Source organism: Hyperolius riggenbachi, chromosome 2 (assembly GCF_040937935.1).
Source record: "Hyperolius riggenbachi isolate aHypRig1 chromosome 2, aHypRig1.pri, whole genome shotgun sequence".
Taxonomy (NCBI): domain Eukaryota; kingdom Metazoa; phylum Chordata; class Amphibia; order Anura; family Hyperoliidae; genus Hyperolius; species Hyperolius riggenbachi.
This window is the reverse complement of record NC_090647.1, coordinates 9,607,282-9,626,329: the sequence shown is the minus strand read 5'-3', so window position 1 is coordinate 9,626,329 and position 19,048 is coordinate 9,607,282. Positions and strand designations below refer to the sequence as shown.

The 19,048-nt window shown below is 50.8% G+C and overlaps 1 protein-coding gene across 1 annotated transcript in view; it reads right to left on the bottom strand.

The window, feature by feature from the left end:
- Positions 1-11,225, bottom strand: part of SMPD1 (sphingomyelin phosphodiesterase 1) — a 34,096-nt gene extending 22,871 nt beyond the window's left edge. Inside the window, exon 1 of the mRNA XM_068266479.1 lies at positions 10,329-11,225. Within this exon, the coding sequence (XP_068122580.1) occupies positions 10,329-10,493 (165 nt within the window). The 5' untranslated portion in view covers positions 10,494-11,225. The remainder of the gene's footprint in view (positions 1-10,328) is intronic.
- Positions 11,226-19,048: the final 7,823 nt, after the last annotated feature.

Below are 19,048 nucleotides of genomic sequence, written 5' to 3'. Positions count from 1 at the left end.
TTGCAACAACACAGAGACAGCGCCACAGTAACCTAACAGGTTTTTGTGAATTGAAGCATAGTAAATTACTGCACTTCTAACGCACTTGAGAAAATATTGCTGAATTAGCAATAAAAAAAGTCTAAAACACCAAATGCGGTATTTTCCAGACTTTTTATTTTTATGAATTGAGGCCATACAACAATACATATGCAATATGCAATACATATTACAATGATATATGTGTTTGCATAATAGCTCAGCTGGGTGTCACAGTAGTGACTAGAGAAGGTCAATGACATGCAAATAATTCTGAGTTGATGCAGGATTATGCAAATTTAGTATGAAAACGTATGCAGCTTAAGGCCTGGAACCCACTACAAATTGCAAATCACTAGCATTTTTAATGAGCGTTTTGTAAGCAATTTCATGAGCGTTTTCCGGCGATTTTGGTAACAATTTTAAAAGTTTAAGCTTTTTGCCAGCGATTGTGATAGCGATTTGCGATTAGCGATTTTAATTCTGATTGGTCCTTTCAAATTATTATAATTTTTATTACAGTTTGCAGTAATTTAAAATCGCACACAAATCGGTATGTGTAGCGATTCATGAGCGATTTGCCAGCGCTTATATACTTTACATTGAAGCGCAAACTCTCCCAAAATGCTGCATGCCCTGCGATTGCTACTGTAGAATTTGTTATATTTATTCACATTGGCAGAGCATCTAGGGAATTCGCTAGCGATTTAAAGTGCTCCCTAAATGCTCAAAAAAGCGGGTTCCAGGCTTCAAGGGAATCTGAAGTGAAAATAAATGTATGATATAATGATGTGTATGTGTAGTACAACTAAGAAATGGAACATTATTAGAACAGATATGAGTCTCATATTGTTTCCAGTACAGGAAGAGAAACTTCAGTTGTTATGTTTGCAAAAGAGCTTCTCTGTGCTCTCCATCCCAACCTGATTAGAGACAGTCCTATTTTCTGAAGCACTTGTACATCAAAGAAACAGTGAGAGGCAGCTTCAGATAAGGTTTTATTGCAGGGGAGTTCAAAGGGTCATTAGCTCTGCTCTGTTTCATAGTTGAGGCCTGGAACCCACTACAAAACGCTATCGCTAATCGCAATCGCTAGCGTTTTGTATGAGCGGTTTGCAAGCGATTTCATGAGCTTTTTCAGGAGCAATTTTAAAAAGTGTATTCAATTTGCCAGCAGTTGTGTAGCGATAAGCGATTAACATTTTAATTCTGATTGGTCCTTTCAATTAATTTTCATTTTGTTACAGTGCGCAGTAATGTAAAAACGCTAGCAAAATCACGCTGTGCAGGTTTTGATGAGCGATTATGCCACCGTTTAAATACTTTACATTGCAGAAACGTTAATCGCTAACGCTAGATGCCAAAAATGCTGCATGTCCTGCATTTTGCGATTTGGTAATCGCAATCGCTCCAGTGGAATTTGACCCATCCAGTAACATTAGCTGAGCGTTTAGGGAAATCGCCAGTGGTTTGAATCGCTCCCTAAACGCTCATAAAATCTCTCTAGTGGGTTCCAGCCCTGAACCTCTTTAGTACTGCGGTCTTAAACCCCCCCTGCCCCCCACCCCCTAGTGACCAGGCCATTTTTTACTAATAGGGCCACAGAAGCTTAAAGGCCCAGCTGCAGGGCCGTACAACTCAACACACAAGTGATTCCCCCCCCCTCTTTTTTCTGCCCACCAACAGAGCTTTCTGTTGGTGGGCTGTGATTGCTCCCCCAATGTTTATTTGTTTTAATAAATATTTCTTTTTTTTTTTTTAATTAATAAATATGCCTATTTTTTCAATTATTTTTTTATCCCTCCCTCCCCCGCCAGCCAATCAGCGCGATCGGCTGTCATAGGCTTCAGCCTATGACAGCGGATCGCTTCCCTGCAGCCCAGAGGGACAGTCGTGTTACACGGCTGTCCCCAGTACAACGCTGCCGTAGATCGCTGTACATAATAAATAGATAGCGGTTTTGCCGTCTAACAGTCTCCTAGTAGCGATCGCCGCTGGGAGACTGAAGGCGGAGCTCCATCATTCATGCAGAGATGCGCGCGCATCGGCACGTGCGATCTCCTGCAATCCCCGCCCCTAGCACTTCACCCCAATTGGCGTGGAGCGGTCGTTAGACAGTTAAAGTACAGAGTGTGATTTGTAATTGCAAATATGCCAGAATGATGCAACGTTATAAGAAAACACCTATATAACTGAAAACAAATATGAGACTATTTTCTTTGCTACTAATATTCTATTCACTATCCATTCTACACATACAATTCATTATATCATAAGGTTTTTGGTTTTTTTTTTTTGCTTCAATGTCACTGTAACAAAGGACTCCTGCAAAGGTGAATATTACCGGTAACTGGTGCATTTTCAAAGTGCATATTTTGCATACAAAATTTGCATAAACCATCAACACAGAATTATTTCCATCTCATTGACCATCCCTACTAGTGACATAACTACACATCAGGCTTTATTCTTACAGAAGAGACGTCATTTTATATAAAAGATATCTGTGTGCACATCAGTTATACAGTCACAATCACATATGTATATCTGACTTTATGGCGACTGCTTTATTGCAGCACAAGTCACTTGTTTTTTGATTGGTTTATTCCATTTTTGTGCACAAAGCACTGCATAAACCAAGGCTGAAAATGACCATGCAGGAATATGCAGGTGAGACGGCTGCACAGACACGCTGATCGCAGGAACATGCAGGTGAGACGGCTGCGCAGACACGCTGATCGCGGGAATATGTGGGAGAGACGGCTGCACAGACACGCTGATCGCAGGAATATGTGGGGAGACGGCTGTACAGACACACTGATCGCAGGAATATGTGGGGAGACGGCTGCACAGACACGCTGATCGCAGGAATATGTGGGGAGACGGCTGCACAGACACGCTGATCGCAGGAATATGTGGGGAGACGGCTGCACAGACACGCTGATCGCAGGAATATGTGGGGAGACGGCTGCACAGACACGCTGATCGCAGCAATATGTGGGGAGACGGCTGCACACAGGGGCGTAGCAATAGGGGTTGCAGAGGTAGCGACCGCATCGGGGCCCTTGGGCCAGAGGGGCCCCGAAGGGCCCTCCCTCAACCACAGTATTAGCTCTCTATTGGTCCTGTGCTCATAATAATCACTTCTATAAATACTTTGAATAGTGGTAATCCTTAACAAGCTGCCCCCCATCCCCTTCTTGCACCTCTGACACTGTAGTTGCCCTTGGCAGATTTTGGTGCGCCGTATCAATTGTTACATATAGAGTGCTTGGGGGGGCCCCATTGTAAATCTTGCATCGGGGCCCACTGCTCCTTAGCTACGCCACTGGCTGCACAGACACACTGATCGCAGGAATATGTGGGGAGACGGCTGCACAGACACACTGATCGCAGGAACATGCAGGGGAGACGGCTGCACAGACACGCTGATCGCAGGAATATGTGGGGAGACGGCTGCACAGACACGCTGATCGCAGGAATATGTGGGGGGGCGGCTGCACAGACACGCTGATCGCAGGAATATGTGGGGAGACGGCTGCACAGACACGCTGATCGCAGGAATATGTGGGGAGACGGCTGCACAGACACACTGATCGCAGGAACATGCAGGGGAGACGGCTGCACAGACACGCTGATCGCAGGAATATGTGGGGAGACGGCTGCACAGACACGCTGATCGCAGGAATATGTGGGGGGGCGGCTGCACAGACACGCTGATCGCAGGAATATGTGGGGAGACGGCTGCACAGACACGCTGATCGCAGGAATATGTGGGGAGACGGCTGTACAGACACACTGATCGCAGGAACATGCAGGTGAGACGACTGTACAGACACGCTGATCGCAGGAATATGTGGGGAGACGGCTGCACAGACACACTGATCACAGGAATATGCGGGGAGATGGCTGCACAGACACGCTGATCGCAGGAATATGTGAGGAGACGGCTGCACAGACACGCTGATCGCAGGAATATGTGGGGAGACGGCTGCACAGACACGCTGATCGCAGGAACATGCAGGTGAGACGGCTGCACCGACACGCTGATCGCAGGAACATGTGGGGAGACGGCTGCACAGACACGCTGATCACAGGAACATGTGGGGAGACGGCTGCACAGACACGCTGATCGCAGGAACATGTGGGGAGACGGCTGCACAGACACGCTGATCGCAGGAACATGTGGGGAGATGGCTGCACAGACACGCTGATCGCAGGAACATGTGAGGAGACGGCTGCACAGACACGCTGATCGCAGGAATATGTGGGGAGACGGCTGCACAGACACGCTGATCGCAGGAATATGTGGGGAGACGGCTGCACAGACACGCTGATCGCAGGAATATGTGGGGAGACGGCTGCACAGACACGCTGATCGCAGGAATATGTGGGGAGACGGCTGCACAGACACGCTGATCGCAGGAATATGTTGGGAGACGGCTGCACAGACACGCTGATCGCAGGAACATGCAGGTGAGACGGCTGCACAGACACGCTGATCGCAGGAACATGCAGGTGAGACGGCTGCACCGACACGCTGATCGCAGGAACATGCAGGTGAGACGGCTGCACCGACACGCTGATCGCCGGAACATGCAGGTGAGACGGCTGCACCGACACGCTGATCGCAGGAACATGCAGATGAGACGGCTGCACAGACATGCTGATCGCAGGAACATGCAGGTGAGATGGCTGCACAGACACGCTGATCGCAGGAACATGCAGGTGAGACAGCTGCACAGACACGCTGATCGCAGGAACATGCAGGTGAGACGGCTGCACAGACACGCTGATCGCCGGAACATGCAGGGGAGACGGCTGCACAGACACGCTGATCGCGGGAATAACGCCTTACTGTTCAGAGTTTAAAGGACAACTGAAGTGAGAGAGATATGGAGGCTGACATATTTATTTCCTTTTAAGCAATACCAGTTGCCTGGCAGCCCTGCTGATCCTCTGCCTCTAATATGTTTAGCAATAGCCCCTGAACAAGCATGCAGATCAGGTGACAAGCTGCATGCTTGTTTCAGGTGTGTGATTCAGACACTACTGCAGCCAGAGAGATCAGCAGGACAGCCAGGCAACTGGTATTATTATTATTTAGTATTTATATAGTGCTGTACAGAGTATATTGTCTTGTCACTAACTGTCCCTCAGAGGAGCTCACAATCTAATCCCACCATAGTCATATAGTCATCCCTACCGCAGTCATAGTCTGTGTATGTATCGTGTAGTGTATTTATTGTTGTCTAGGGCCATTTTTTTTTTTATATTTTTTTTTTTTATTTTTTTTTAGGGGGAAGCCAATTAACTTATTTGTATGTTTTTGGGATGTGGGAGGAAACTGGAGTGATTGGAGGAAACCCACGCAAACACGGGGAGAACATACAAACTCCTTGCAGATGTTAACCACTACGCCACCGTACTGCTGGTATTGTTTAAAGGGGAACTGAAGAGAGAGGTATATGGAGGCTGCCATGTTTATTTCCTTTTAATCAATACCAGTTGCCTGGCAGCCCTGCTGATCCTCTGCCTCTAATACTATTAGCCATAGCCCCTGAACAAGCATGCAGCAGATCAGGTGTTTCAGACTTTAAAGTCAGATCTGACAAGATTAGCTGCATGCTTGTTTCTGGTGTTATTCAGATACTACTGCAGAGAAATAGACAAACAGGACAGCCAGGCAACTGGTATTGATTAAAAGGAACTAAATATGGCAGCCTCCATATACCTCTTACTTCAGTTCCCCTTTAACAGGAAATAAATATCTCTCTTGCTACAGTTGTCCTTTAAGAGCTTTCTGACCACCCTTCAGTGTGAGCAGCGGACCGTGATAAGCGGTGATACGTTAGGCGTGTTGCAATAAATCCGCACGACTCACAGACCGCACTGACCACACGATTCATCATTATTAAAAGGACTGCTTCCCGCTACTAGCGGCGAGAATATAGACTCTTCCTGTTCTTATCACTGGCATGCGAGCTCAGCCTCTGCAACCACTGAAAACCACCGGGGGGGGGGGGGGGGGGGGGGGGAGGTCTGCAGGGCTGTCCATGTGTAGCATGTATTGTTTGTTCAGCACCAAACCAGTTTCATTAGGAATTTTCTATTGATATGCTTTTGTGTGCAGAGCTCCCCCTGCTGGCTGGACCAGCCAGTTGCGTCAGCAGGAAAGTGTCTTGTTCGGCTGATGTGATACGAAACCATCTGAGGTTACAGATATTCAGCCATCGTGACAATGGCATAAACCAGCTCTGCAGTGTGACAGATGTACATAATATCTGAATGACAAAATGCATGGTCCGGGCGACTACGGGGGAGGTCCTAAGGGGCCCAAAGAGGCCCACGTTGTACTGTTTATTGCTACGGAACATGTCAGCGCTATATGAATACTAAATAATAATATTGTGGGCGGCTCTGACCCCTGACTTGGGGTAAATCTGACAACTGTGAGTTCCGCAGCCAAGTGACACATACACTGCAGGCCATGACTGTTGGACATGGCGTGTGTCCTGTGATGTCACTGACATGCCGTGTATCCTGGTGATCAGACATGGGAACAGGTGAAGGGCGTGCCGGCTCCGTGTAACAGCGCACAATATCAAAGTACGGCTTTACACCGCCGAACATCAGGTCTGATCAGCACTTTATACAAGAGGACCACTACGGCGAAAACAGTAAGCAGTTAAATCTGACAGTACTAACAGGTTTTGAACTATTCCATCTCCTCATGGGAGATTCACTGAGTTTTCTTTGTTTTCTAAAGCATTTCCTGAACGGCAGTCGCTAAGTCTAATTGACAAATTAGTGTGCAAGTGATTAGGGAGGCCGGCTGGTATTTTGCTATTTTGGCAGTTAAACTGTCATTCAGGAAATGCATTTAAAATCAATGAAAACCCTGAGAATACCCCATGAGGAGATGGACTAGTCCAAAACCTGTCAATTCTGTCAGATTTTAATTGTTTACATCTTTCACTGGAGTGGTCCTTAAAGGAGTCGGGATGACCTTATGAGTCAGGACAGAAACAGCGCATTTCTACATGCGGGCCAAGTCAGAGGGTGGGGCCTGGGGAAGTGTTACCTCACCCTTGTCTCCACCTCTGGCTGTGCGCTGCACACTACTCTCCATCACTGTGATGGCAGCCAGAAGGAGGAAGTATCAGAGAGCTGGACTGGGACGTGGAGCGCTGCGGCCAGAGGCGGAGACAAGGGTTAGTTAACTCCTCCCCAGGCCCCACCCCCTGCTGCAGCCTGAATGTAGAAAGGTTCTGTTTCTGGAAGCTCATGCCCGTCAACGATAATGATTATATTAGAGAGTGAGATCAGTGTGAAGAGAAGTGATCATTTCAGCTGATTGTTTATAAATGAGCCCCTCAGACTTTGGGGCGTGCTGAATCTCGCTGGCAGTGACGCCGGATCGCTTTCCTATGAGGAATATTTCTATCACAATCTGATGGGACGCGGTGGCCAGCAGAGCTCAGCGGTGAAAGGGCAGGGAGGGGGGGGGGGGCTTAATGGACCTTCACGTGATAAATTCGTCTCCGCAGCCAGCATGTGACATGTCAGCCGGGGGATATAATGACATTTAATACGCCGGTCACATGTTACCCCCTTAACCCCTTCGCTGCCGCAGCCCCTGAGCAACACTAACCCCTTCCTTCCCGGGGACCCCCTGGCAGCGCTACCAGTCCTGCAGAATGTGGGATTGTATTACAGACGTCAGTCAGATGGAGGGAAGGCGATTCCCAGCACACCGGGGACTTCCTGTATGGGAAAATCACACAGAATCTAGGCTACTGCCTGCCTGGAACTTCTGCTGAGCCCGCAGGTCACACTGAGAGGGACAATGCCTGTTAACCCCTTCCCTGCCAGTGCATGACATCACTGCACATTAACCCCTCACTGCCAGTACATGACATTACTGCACATTAACCCCTCACTGCCCGTACATGACATCACTGGTGCACATTAACCCCTTCACTGCCAGTACATAACATCATTGTACATTAACCTGTGGTGGCTGGATAGTGTCATGGTTAAGGGCTCTGCCTCTGACACAGGCGACCAGGGTTCCAATCTCGGCTCTGTCTGTTCAGTAAGCCAGCACCTATTCAGTAGGAGACCTTGGGCAAGACTCCCTAACACTGCTACTGCCTATAGAGTGCCCCCTAGTGGCTGCAGCTCTGGCGGATTGAGTCTGCCAGGAGAAAAGCGCGATATAAATGTTATTTGTCTTGTCTTAACCCCTTCACTGCCATGACATCACAGTATATTAACCCCTTTACTGCCAGTACATGACATTCCTGTACATTAACCCCCTCGCTGCCATTACTGTACATTAACCCCTTCACTGCCAGTGCATGACATCATTGCACATTAACCCCCTCACTGCCAGTACATGACATCCCTGTACATTAACCCCTTCACTGCCAATACTTGTAAACGTACATTAACCCGCGTGCTGCCAATACGTGTCACTATACATTAACCCCTTCACCTCCAATACTGGTAAGTGTACATTAACCCTTTCATTGTCAATATGTTTCAATGTACATTAACCCATGCGGTGCCAATATTTGTAAATGTACATTAACCCTTTCACTGTCAATATGTGTCATTGTACATTCACCCCTTCACTGCAAATACACCACTGAACATTAACTCCTTCATCCCCTTAATATGATATCACTGAACATTAGAGGGAACCCGAGGTGAGAGGTACATGGAGGCTGCCATATTTATTTCCTTTTGAATAATACCAGTTTCCTGGCTGTCCTGCTGATCCTCTGCCTCTAATACTTTAAGCCATAGCCCCTGAACAAGCATGCAGCAGATCAGAGGTCTATGTCAAATCTGACAAGATTAGCTGCATGCTTGTTTCAGGTGTGTGATTCAGACACTACTGATCACAAAGAGCAGCAGCACTGCCAGGCAACTGGTATTGTTTAAAAGGAAATAAATATGTCAGCTTCCATAGTTCTCACAACTCAGATTTCTTTTAACCCCTTTACTGCCGGTAGATGTTATATCACTGTATTTTTTAACTCCCTCACTGCCAGCCCTATACTTCCTGCCCCTGTATATTAACCCCCTCACTGCCAGCACTGCATTCCCTGCCCCTGTATATTAACCCCCTCACTGCCAGCCCTATACCCCCTTCCCTGTATATTAACCCACTCACTGCCAGCACTGCACTTCCTGCCCCTGTATATTAACCCCCTCACTGCCGGCCCTATACCCCTTTTCCTGTATATTAACCCCTCACTGCCAGCCCTATACCCCCTGCCCTGTATATTAACCCCCTCACTGCCAGCACTGCACTTCCTGCCCCTGTATATTAACCCCTCACTGCCAGCACTGCATTCCCTGCCCCTGTATAGTAACCCTCTCACTGCCAGCACTGCATTCCCTGCCCCTGTATATTAACCCCTCACTGCCAGCACTGCATTCCGTGCCCCTGTATATTAACCCCCTCACTGCCAGCCCTATACCCCCTGCCCTGTATATTAACCCCCTCACTGCCAGCACTGTACCCCCTGCCCCTATATATTAACCCTCTCACTGCCAGCCCTATACCCCCTGCCCTGTATATTAACCCCCTCACTGCCAGCACTGTACCCCCTGCCCCTGTATATAAACCCCCTCACTGCCAGCCCTATACCCCCTGCACTGTATATTAACCCCCTCACTGCCAGCACTATACCCCCTGCCCTGTATAGTAACCCCCTCACTGCCAGCCCTATACCCCCTGCCCTGTATATTAACCCCCTCACTGCCAGCACTGTACCCCCTGCCCCTGTATATTAACCCTCTCACTGCCAGCCCTATACCCCCTGCCCTGTATATTAACCCCCTCACTTCCAGCACTGTACCCCCTGCCCCTGTATATTAACCCCCTCACTGCCAGCCCTATACCCCCTGCCCCTGTATATTAACCCCTCACTGCCAGTACTGCTCTCCCTGCCCCTGTATATTAACCCCCTCACTGCCAGCACTGCACTTCCTGCCCCTGTATATTAACCCCTCACTACCAGCACTGCATTCCCTGCCCCTGTATATTAACCACTCACTGCCAGCACTGCATTCCCTGCCCCTGGATATTAACCCCCTCACTGCCAGCCCTATACCCCTTTTCTTGTATATTAACCCCTCACTGCCAGCCCTATACCCCCTGCCCTGTATATTAACCCCCTCACTGCCAGCACTGCACTCCCTGCCCCTGTATAGTAACCCCCTCACTGCCAGCCCTATACCCCCTGCCCTGTATAGTAACCCCCTCACTGCCAGCACTGTAGTGGGTGTCTCACCTGCAGGCTAATGTCCAGGGCGGTGAAGAGAGCTTTGCAGGCGGTACAGGTGAGGTTGGCCCAGTCATACTGCAGAGCTATGTGGGGCCCATCAGTGGCCAGAGGCAGGCTGGATCCTGGAGAGCAGAGCAGAAGCACAGCCAGCAATCCCAGCAGGGGAGACATGGTGGTCCGCAGGGATCGGGGGTCCGCAGGGGGAGGTGTGCTCTCTGCCCGTTCCCCCCATACACAGCACTCTCCTCTCCGATGTCTCTCTCTCTCTCTCTCTCTCAGTATGTCTCTCCTTCCTCTGCCTGTCTCTATGTCTCCTCCAGCCGTCTCTCTTCACTGTCTCCTGCCTCTTCTCTCTGTGGATCTCTTGCTGTGTTCCTGCCGGTCTCTGTGCTGGGCAGTGTCTGGGAGAGTTCCTGGCTGACTCTCCTTCCTGTGCAGTCTCTGCTCTCTCCTGTGTTCAGGTCTCTCTCTCTCTCTCTCTCTCTCTCTCTCTCTCTGCAGTGTCTTGTCTCTGTGGTTGAGGTCTCTTCTCTCTTCTCTGTGCTGTGTTGAGGTCTCTCCTCTCTGTGTTTTGCAGTCTCTCCTGTGTTGAGGTCTCTTCTCTCCTCTCTGTGCTGTGCAGTCTCTGTTCTCTCCAGTGTTGAGGTCTCTCTCCTCTCTCTCTGTGCAGTGTCTTGTCTCTGTGTTGAGGTCTCTCCTCTCTGTGCTGTGCAGTCTCTCTTCTCTCCTGTGCTGTGCAGTCTCTCTTCTCTCCTGTGTTGAAGTCTCTTCTCTCCTCTGTGTTGGGATCTTTGCAGTCAGTCAGCTCAGGTGACAACTGAGGCAGCAGGAAGAAATGCAGAGACCACCTGACTGTGGGGTGATGCCAGGGGGAGGAGAGAGGGCGGAGACAGGCAGTGGGGAGGAAACTAAACAGGAAGTGCACAGAGTCAATATTTACAGTCTGTGTGATGTAATGAAACATTGTATCCATCAGGGGTGACACCAGGTTATATAGTCTATACAGGGGTGACACCAGGTTATATATTATACAGGGGGTGACATCGGGTTGTATATTATACAGGGGGTGACACCGGGTTATATATTATACAGGGGGTGACACCGGGTTATATATTATACAGGGGGTGACACCGGGTTATATAGTATACAGGGGGTGACACCGGGTTATATATTATACAGGGGGTGACACCGGGTTATATATTATAGAGTGGGTGACATCGTGTTATATATTTTTACAGGGGGTGACACCGGGTTATATATTATACAGGGGGTGACATCGGGTTATCTCACTAATATTATAAATGGGAAAGTTCAGATGTTTGGATGTTTGGATGTTTGTTACTCGATCACGCAACAACGGCTGAACGGATTTGAATGACATTTGGCACACACATAGTACATTACCTGGAATAAAGTATAGGATACTTTTTATTCCCATAACTAAAAAGTACAATACAAATTTCCCTGGGAAAATGTAAACTGCAGCCATTCTTACACTGTTAATGGTAGGGTTCCCAAACTTTGCACAGTTGGTCGTTGGGTGACTGGGAATAATATTCAGGAAAGTGGGTGGAGCCTACAAAAGCTAATCAAAATTCACCTATTGATTTTTAAGGGGAATATTTAATTACTACCATTCTTGCACAGTTAAAGAGACACTGAAGCGAGACTAAATCTCGCTTCAGCTCTCATATATAGCAGGGGCACGTGTGCCCCTGCTAAAACGCCGCTATCCCGCGGCTAAACGAGGGTCCCTGACCCACCCCCCGCAAAAGTTGGTCGCAAAGGTTGGTCGTAGAATATGCTTCCTAGAGGCAGGGCTAACGGCTGCAGCCCTGCCTCCTGTCGCGTCTATCAGACGCGCATCGCCGCCTCTCCCCCGCCCCTCTCAGTGAAGGAAGACTGAGAGGGGCGGGGGAGAGGCGGAGATACGCGCTGACAGACGCGCGTGGGGCAGGGCTGCGGCGGTTAGCCCTGCCCCAATGCGGAAGTGCTCCCCCGCATTACGGAGGGGATTTGGGGGGACAGGGACCCCCGTTAAGCCGCGGGATAGCGGCGTTTTAGCAGGGGCACACGTGCCCCTGCTATATATGAGGTCTGAAGCGAGATCTATTCAAGCTTCAGACTCTCTTTAATGGCACAAGCCTCAAACCTGGTACAGTTGGTCATTGGATAGCTGGGGTTTAAACTCAGAAAAAGGGGTGGAGCCACAAACAGCCAATCAGATTTGTTTCATTTCAATGCAAATTATTGATACCAAACACCGAAAAGCTCACATACTAGGTCATTGAGTAATTGTGTGTTAGGGTTAGAAAAGTGTCCGGAGCCAACACCAGCCAAATACATACCTGGGCAACCGCGGGTCATCAGCTAGTATATTCTATATGGGGGGAAGGGGAGAGGTTATACCCAGAACCGGGACACAGTCCTTCAGAGCTGGATTCTTCTATCTCTCAGGGATCTGGTGAGATCTCTGTGCACCTGAGTACCCAGCTCTGCACACCTGCTGCACCCATTACCGGAGGCTCCTCCCCCTGCTGGATTCTCCTATCTCTCATGGATCTGGTGGTGAGATCTCTGTGCACCTGAGTTCCCAGCTCTGCACACCTGCTGCACCCATTACCAGAGGCTCCCCTCCCCCTGCTGGATTCCTCTATCTCTCAGGAGCTCTGGTGGTGAGATCTCTGTGCACCTGAGTTCCCAGCTCTGCACACCTGCTGCACCCATTACCAGAGGCTCCTCCCCTGCTGGATTCTTCTCTCGGGCTCTGTTGGTGAGATCTCTGTGCACCTGAGTTCCCAGCTCTGCCCACCTGCTGCACCCATTACCAGAGGCTCCTCCCCCTGCTGGATTCTCCTATCACTCAGGGGCTCTGCTGGTGAGATCTCTGTGCACCTGAGTTTCCAGCTCTGCACACCGGCAGCACCCATTACCAGAGGCTCCTCCCCTGCTGGATTCTTCTATCTCTCAGGGGCTCTTGTGGTGAGATCTCTGTGCACCTGAGTTTCCAGCTCTGCACACCTGCTGCACCCATTACCAAAGGCTCCTCCCCCAGGAGTTCTGGTAGTGAGATCTCTGTGCCCCTGAGTTCCAAGCTCTGCACACCTGCTGCACCCATTACCAGAGGCTCCTCCCCCTGCTGGATTCTCCTATCTCACAGGGGATCTGGTGGTGACATCTCTGTGCACCTGAGTTCCCAGTTCTGCACACCTGCTACAGCCATTACCAGAGGCTCCTCCCCCTGCTGAATTTTTCTATCTCTCAGGGATCTGGTGGTGAGATCTCTGTGCACCTGGGTTCCCAGCTCTGCACACCTGCTGCACCCATTACCAAAGGCCTCTCCCCTGCTGGATTCTCCTATCTCTCTGGGATCTAGTGGTGAGATATCTGTGCACCTGAGTTCCCAGCTCTGCACACCCGCAGCACCCATTACCAGAGGCTCCTCCCCCTGCTGGATTCTTCTATCTCTCAGGGGCTCTTGTGGTGAGATCTCTGTGCACCTGAGTTCTCTGCTCTGCACACCTGCTGCACCCATTACCAAAGGCTCCTCCCCCAGGGGCTCTGGTAGTGAGATCTCTATGCCCCTGAGTTCCAAGCTCTGCACACCTGCTGCACCCATTACCAGAGGCTCCTACCCCTGCTGGATTCTTCTTTCTCTCAGGCTCAGGGATCTGGTGGTGAGATCTCTGTGCACCTGAGTTCCCAGCTCTGCACACCTGCTGCACCCATTACCAGAGGTTCCTCCCCCTGCTGGATTCTCCTATCACTCAGGGGCTCTGGTGGGGAGATCTCTGTGCACCTGAGTTCCCAGCTCTGCCCACCTGCTGCACCCATTACCAGAGGCCCCTCCCCCTGCTGGATTCTCCTATATCTCAGGGGATCTGGTGGTGAGATCTCTGTGCACCTGAGTTCCCAGCTCTGCACACCTGCTGCATCCATTACCAGAGGCTGATCCCCCTGCTGGATTCTCCTATCTCTCAGGGGATCTGGTGGTGAGATCTCTGTACAGCTGAGTTCCCAGCTCTGCACACCTGCTGCACCCATTACCAGAGGCTCCTACCCCCTGCTGGATTCTCCTATCTCTCAGGGACTCTGGTGGTGAGATCTCTGTGCACCTGAGTTCCCAGCTCTGCCCACCTGCTGCTCCCATTACCAGAGGCTCCTCCCCCTGCTGGATTCTTCTCTCAGGGATCTGGTGGTGAGATCCCTGTGCAGCTGAGTTCCCAGCTCTGCCCACCTGCTGCTCCCATTACCAGAGGCTCCTCCCCCTGCTGGATTCTTCTATCTCTCAGGGGCTCTGGTGGTGAGATCTCTGTGCACCTGAGTTCCCAGCTCTGCACACCTGCAGCACCCATTACCAAAGGCTCCTCCCCTGCTGGATTCCTCTATCAGGGGCGCTGGTGGTGAGATCTCTGTGCACCTGAGTTCCCAGCTCTGCACACCTGCTGCACCCATTACCAGAGGCTCCCCTACCCCTGCTGGATTCTTCTATCTCTCAGGCACTCTAGTGGTGAGATCTCTGTGCACCTGAGTTCCCAGCTCTGTATAGCTAGGCACACACAGTGCAGGAGGTGGAGGGGGGTGCTTTCTTTACAGCTGTGACATTTGAAGGTGTGGGGAGCCAGAAGGATTACCCACCAGTTATACGTCAGTATCCCAGTACTGGCTGGTAGGAATAGGAGTGGTACTGGCCTGGCACAGTGGGTAACAGGCAACAGTCAGTGCCCTGAGGGTCAGTAATAGGAGACTGTAAGCACTGGAGGTGGGCACACAATAACATGGTGTCATCTCATGCTACCATGTGCTACCAGATGAGGGTTTGTTTGCCTTTCCAGGGATGGATTATCATTGAGGTGGAGAGCTACCTTAACACCCCAGTCCAGAGGAGGAGATACCCATTGATGGACACACACAGCACCAGCCGAGACACTGCCAGTCTGCCACGCATCATGTGACAGTGACATGCACAGCACCAGCCGACACCCTACTACCAGGCACAGCACCCAGTCCTCTGAAGCCCCATACACACGCTCAACAGCCGTCTTTTATGAAGCACAATTGTTGAAAAACTTCTGTTGTGAAACAAGTTGAAACAACTAAAAAAAAGTATTTTGCTATTGTTCAAAACGCTGGTTAGACAATTAGAAGTCAATGCAACAGTTGCATTGATTTCTCATCAGTCTTCTCAGTTTTTTGAACAATAGCAAAATACTTTTTTGTAGCTGTTTCAACTTGTTTCACAACAAAAGCTGTTTGACATTTGTGCTGCATAAAAGACCGCTGTTGCGCTTGTGTATGGGGTTTGAGACTACTAATCTGGCTTATCCTGCATGCAGGTAATGCTGCTGGCCTTTCTATCTGGAAATCCCACCATGCTTTGCAAACTACCCATCTATCCTCCACTTCATGAGTGAAGCCTTGTCTCTCTTATCACTGTACTACATCTAACTGAAGACGTTAGTGGCTCTATAAGCTGGAGGGACATAGAAGAATATTTCATGGGAATGAGAAATGGTTGTCACAGCTTGTCACGTCCTGGAGACAGATCCGCCTAGTGCCAGAAACATGGGTGAGTTTAGAGAAGTTGCAGATAAAGGATGAAGCAATATAGAGAAAATGGGGAAGTATTGCTGTTGACAGAGGGTGTGGGGGGGGGGGGGGTAGTGTTGGGTATGGGTGGCGGTGGTTGGGGGGAGGGTAGAACATTCTATAAGATAAGGGAATTATCTGCTGAGGAAAAGGAAGAGGAAGAAGCTGTCTGCACAGATGCTCAGATGAAAAACAAGTGTCCACCAGATCATCCAGGCTGGCAGAGCACTGTACACAGTAACATAGCAATAGGGGACGCAGATGTTGTGACTGCACCGGGGCCCCTGGAGCAGAGGGGCCCTCCCTTATCCATAATATTAGCTTTGCATTGGTGCTGTGCTAATAATGATCACCTTATCCTTTCAGTATATTCACTTAATTTACCCTTATATTACATACAAATGGTAAGATTGGATGAAAAAAATTGTACCATGTATGGGCACCATTAGTCTGATTACCCCTCTCTGACACTGCAGCTGTCCCCTCCCCTGCTTACACCTCTCTGACACTGCAGCTGTCCCCTCCCCTGCTTACACCTCTCTGACACTGCAGCTGTCCCCTCCCCTGCTTACACCTCTCTGACATTGCAGCTGTCCCCTCCCCTGCTTACACCTCTCTGACACTGCAGCTGTCCCATCCCCTGCTTACACCTCTCTGACACTGCAACTGTCTCCTCCCCTGATTACACCTCTCTGACACTGCAGCTGTCCCCTCCCCTGCTTACACCTCTCTGACACTGCAGCTGTCCCCTCCCCTGCTTACACCTCTCTGACATTGCAGCTGTCCCCTCCCCTGCTTACACCTCTCTGACACTGCAGCTGTCCCCTCCCCTGCTTACACCTCTCTGACACTGCAGCTGTCTCCTCCCCTGATTACACCTCTCTGACACTGCAGCTGTCCCCTCCCCTGCTTACACCTCTCTGACACTGCAGCTGTCCCCTCCCCTGCTTACACATCTCTGACACTGCAGCTGTCTCCTCCCCTGATTACACCTCTCTGACACTGCAGCTGTCTCCTCCCCTGCTTACACCTCTCTGACTCTGCAGCTGTCCCCTCCCCTGCTTACACCTCCCTGACACTGCAGCTGTCTCCTCCCCTGATTACACCTCTCTGACACTGCAGCTGTCCCCTCCCCCGATTACATCTCTCTGACACTGAAGCTGCCCCTCCCCTGCTTACACCTCTCTGACACTGCAGCTGCCCCCTCCCCTGTTTACACCTCTCTGACACTGCAGCTGTCTCTTCCCCTGATTACATATTTCTGACACTGCAGCTGTCTCCTCCCCTGCTTACACCTCTCTGACACTGCAGATGTCCGCTCCAATGCTTACACCTCTCTGACACTGCAAATGTCCCCTCCCCTGCGTATACCTCTTTGACACTGCAGCTGTCTCCTCCCCTGATTACATCTTTCTGACACTGCAGCTGTCCCTCCCCTGCTTACACCTCTCTGACACTGCAAATGTCCCCTCCCCTGCTTACACCTCTCTGACACTGCAGCTGTCTCCTCCCCTGCTTACACCTCTCTGGCACTGCAGCTGTCCTCTCCCCTGCACTCCCCTGCTTATGCCTCTCTGACATTGCAGCCGTCCCTTCCCTTGCTTACACCTCTCTAACACTGCAGCTGTCCCCTCCCCTGATTACACCTCTCTGACACTGCAGCTGCCCCCACCCGCTGCTTACACCTCTCTGACACTGCAGCTGTCCCCTCCCCTGCCTACACCTCTCTGACACTGCAGCTGTCCCCTCCCGATTAAAACTCTCTGACATTGCAGCTGTCCCCTCCCTGCTTACACCACTCTGACACTGCAGCTGCCCCCTCCCCTGCTTACATCTCTCTGACACTGCAGCTGTCCCCTCCCCTGCTTACACCTCTCTGACACTGCAGTTGTCCCCTCCCCTGCTTACACCTCTCTGACACTGCAGCTGTCTCCTCCCCTGATTACACCTCTTTGACACTGCAGCTGTCCCCTCCCCTGCTTACACCTCTCTGACACTGCAGCTGTCCCCTCCCCTGCTTACACCTCTCTGACACTGCAGCTGTCTCCTCCCCTGATTACACCTCTCTGACACTGCAGCTGTCTCCTCCCCTGCTTACACCTCTCTGACACTGCAGCTGTCCCCTCCCCTGCTTACACCTCCCTGACACTGCAGCTGTCTCCTCCCCTGATTACACCTCTCTGACACTGCAGCTGTCCCCTCCCCCGATTACATCTCTCTGACACTGAAGCTGCCCCTCCCCTGCTTACACCTCTCTGACACTGCAGCTGCCCCCTCCCCTGTTTACACCTCTCTGACACTGCAGCTGTCTCTTCCCCTGATTACATCTTTCTGACACTGCAGCTGTCTCCTCCCCTGCTTACACCTCTCTGACACTGCAGATGTCCGCTCCAATGCTTACACCTCTCTGACACTGCAAATGTCCCCTCCCCTGCGTATACCTCTTTGACACTGCAGCTGTCTCCTCCCCTGATTACATCTTTCTGACACTGCAGCTGTCCCTCCCCTGCTTACACCTCTCTGACACTGCAAATGTCCCCTCCCCTGCTTACACCTCTCTGACACTGCAGCTGTCTCCTCCCCTGCTTACACCTCTCTGGCACTGCAGCTGTCCTCTCCCCTGCACTCCCCTGCTTATGCCTCTCTGACATTGCAGCCGTCCCTTCCCTTGCTTACACCTCTCTAACACTGCAGCTGTCCCCTCCCCTGATTACACCTCTCTGACACTGCAGCTGCCCCCACCCGCTGCTTACATCTCTCTGACACTGCAGCTGTCCCCTCCCCTGCCTACACCTCTCTGACACTGCAGCTGTCCCCTCCCGATTAAAACTCTCTGACATTGCAGCTGTCCCCTCCCTGCTTACACCACTCTGACACTGCAGCTGCCCCCTCCCCTGCTTACATCTCTCTGACACTGCAGCTGTCCCCTCCCCTGCTTACACCTCTCTGACACTGCAGCTGTCCCCTCGCCTGCTTACACCTCTCTGGCACTGCAGCTGTCCCCTCCCCTGCTTACACCTCTCTGACACTGCAGCTGTCCCCTCGTCTGCTTACACCTCTCTGGCACTGCAGCTGTTCCCTCCCCTGCTTACATCTCTCTGACACTGCAGCTGCCCCTCCCCTGCTTACACCTCTCT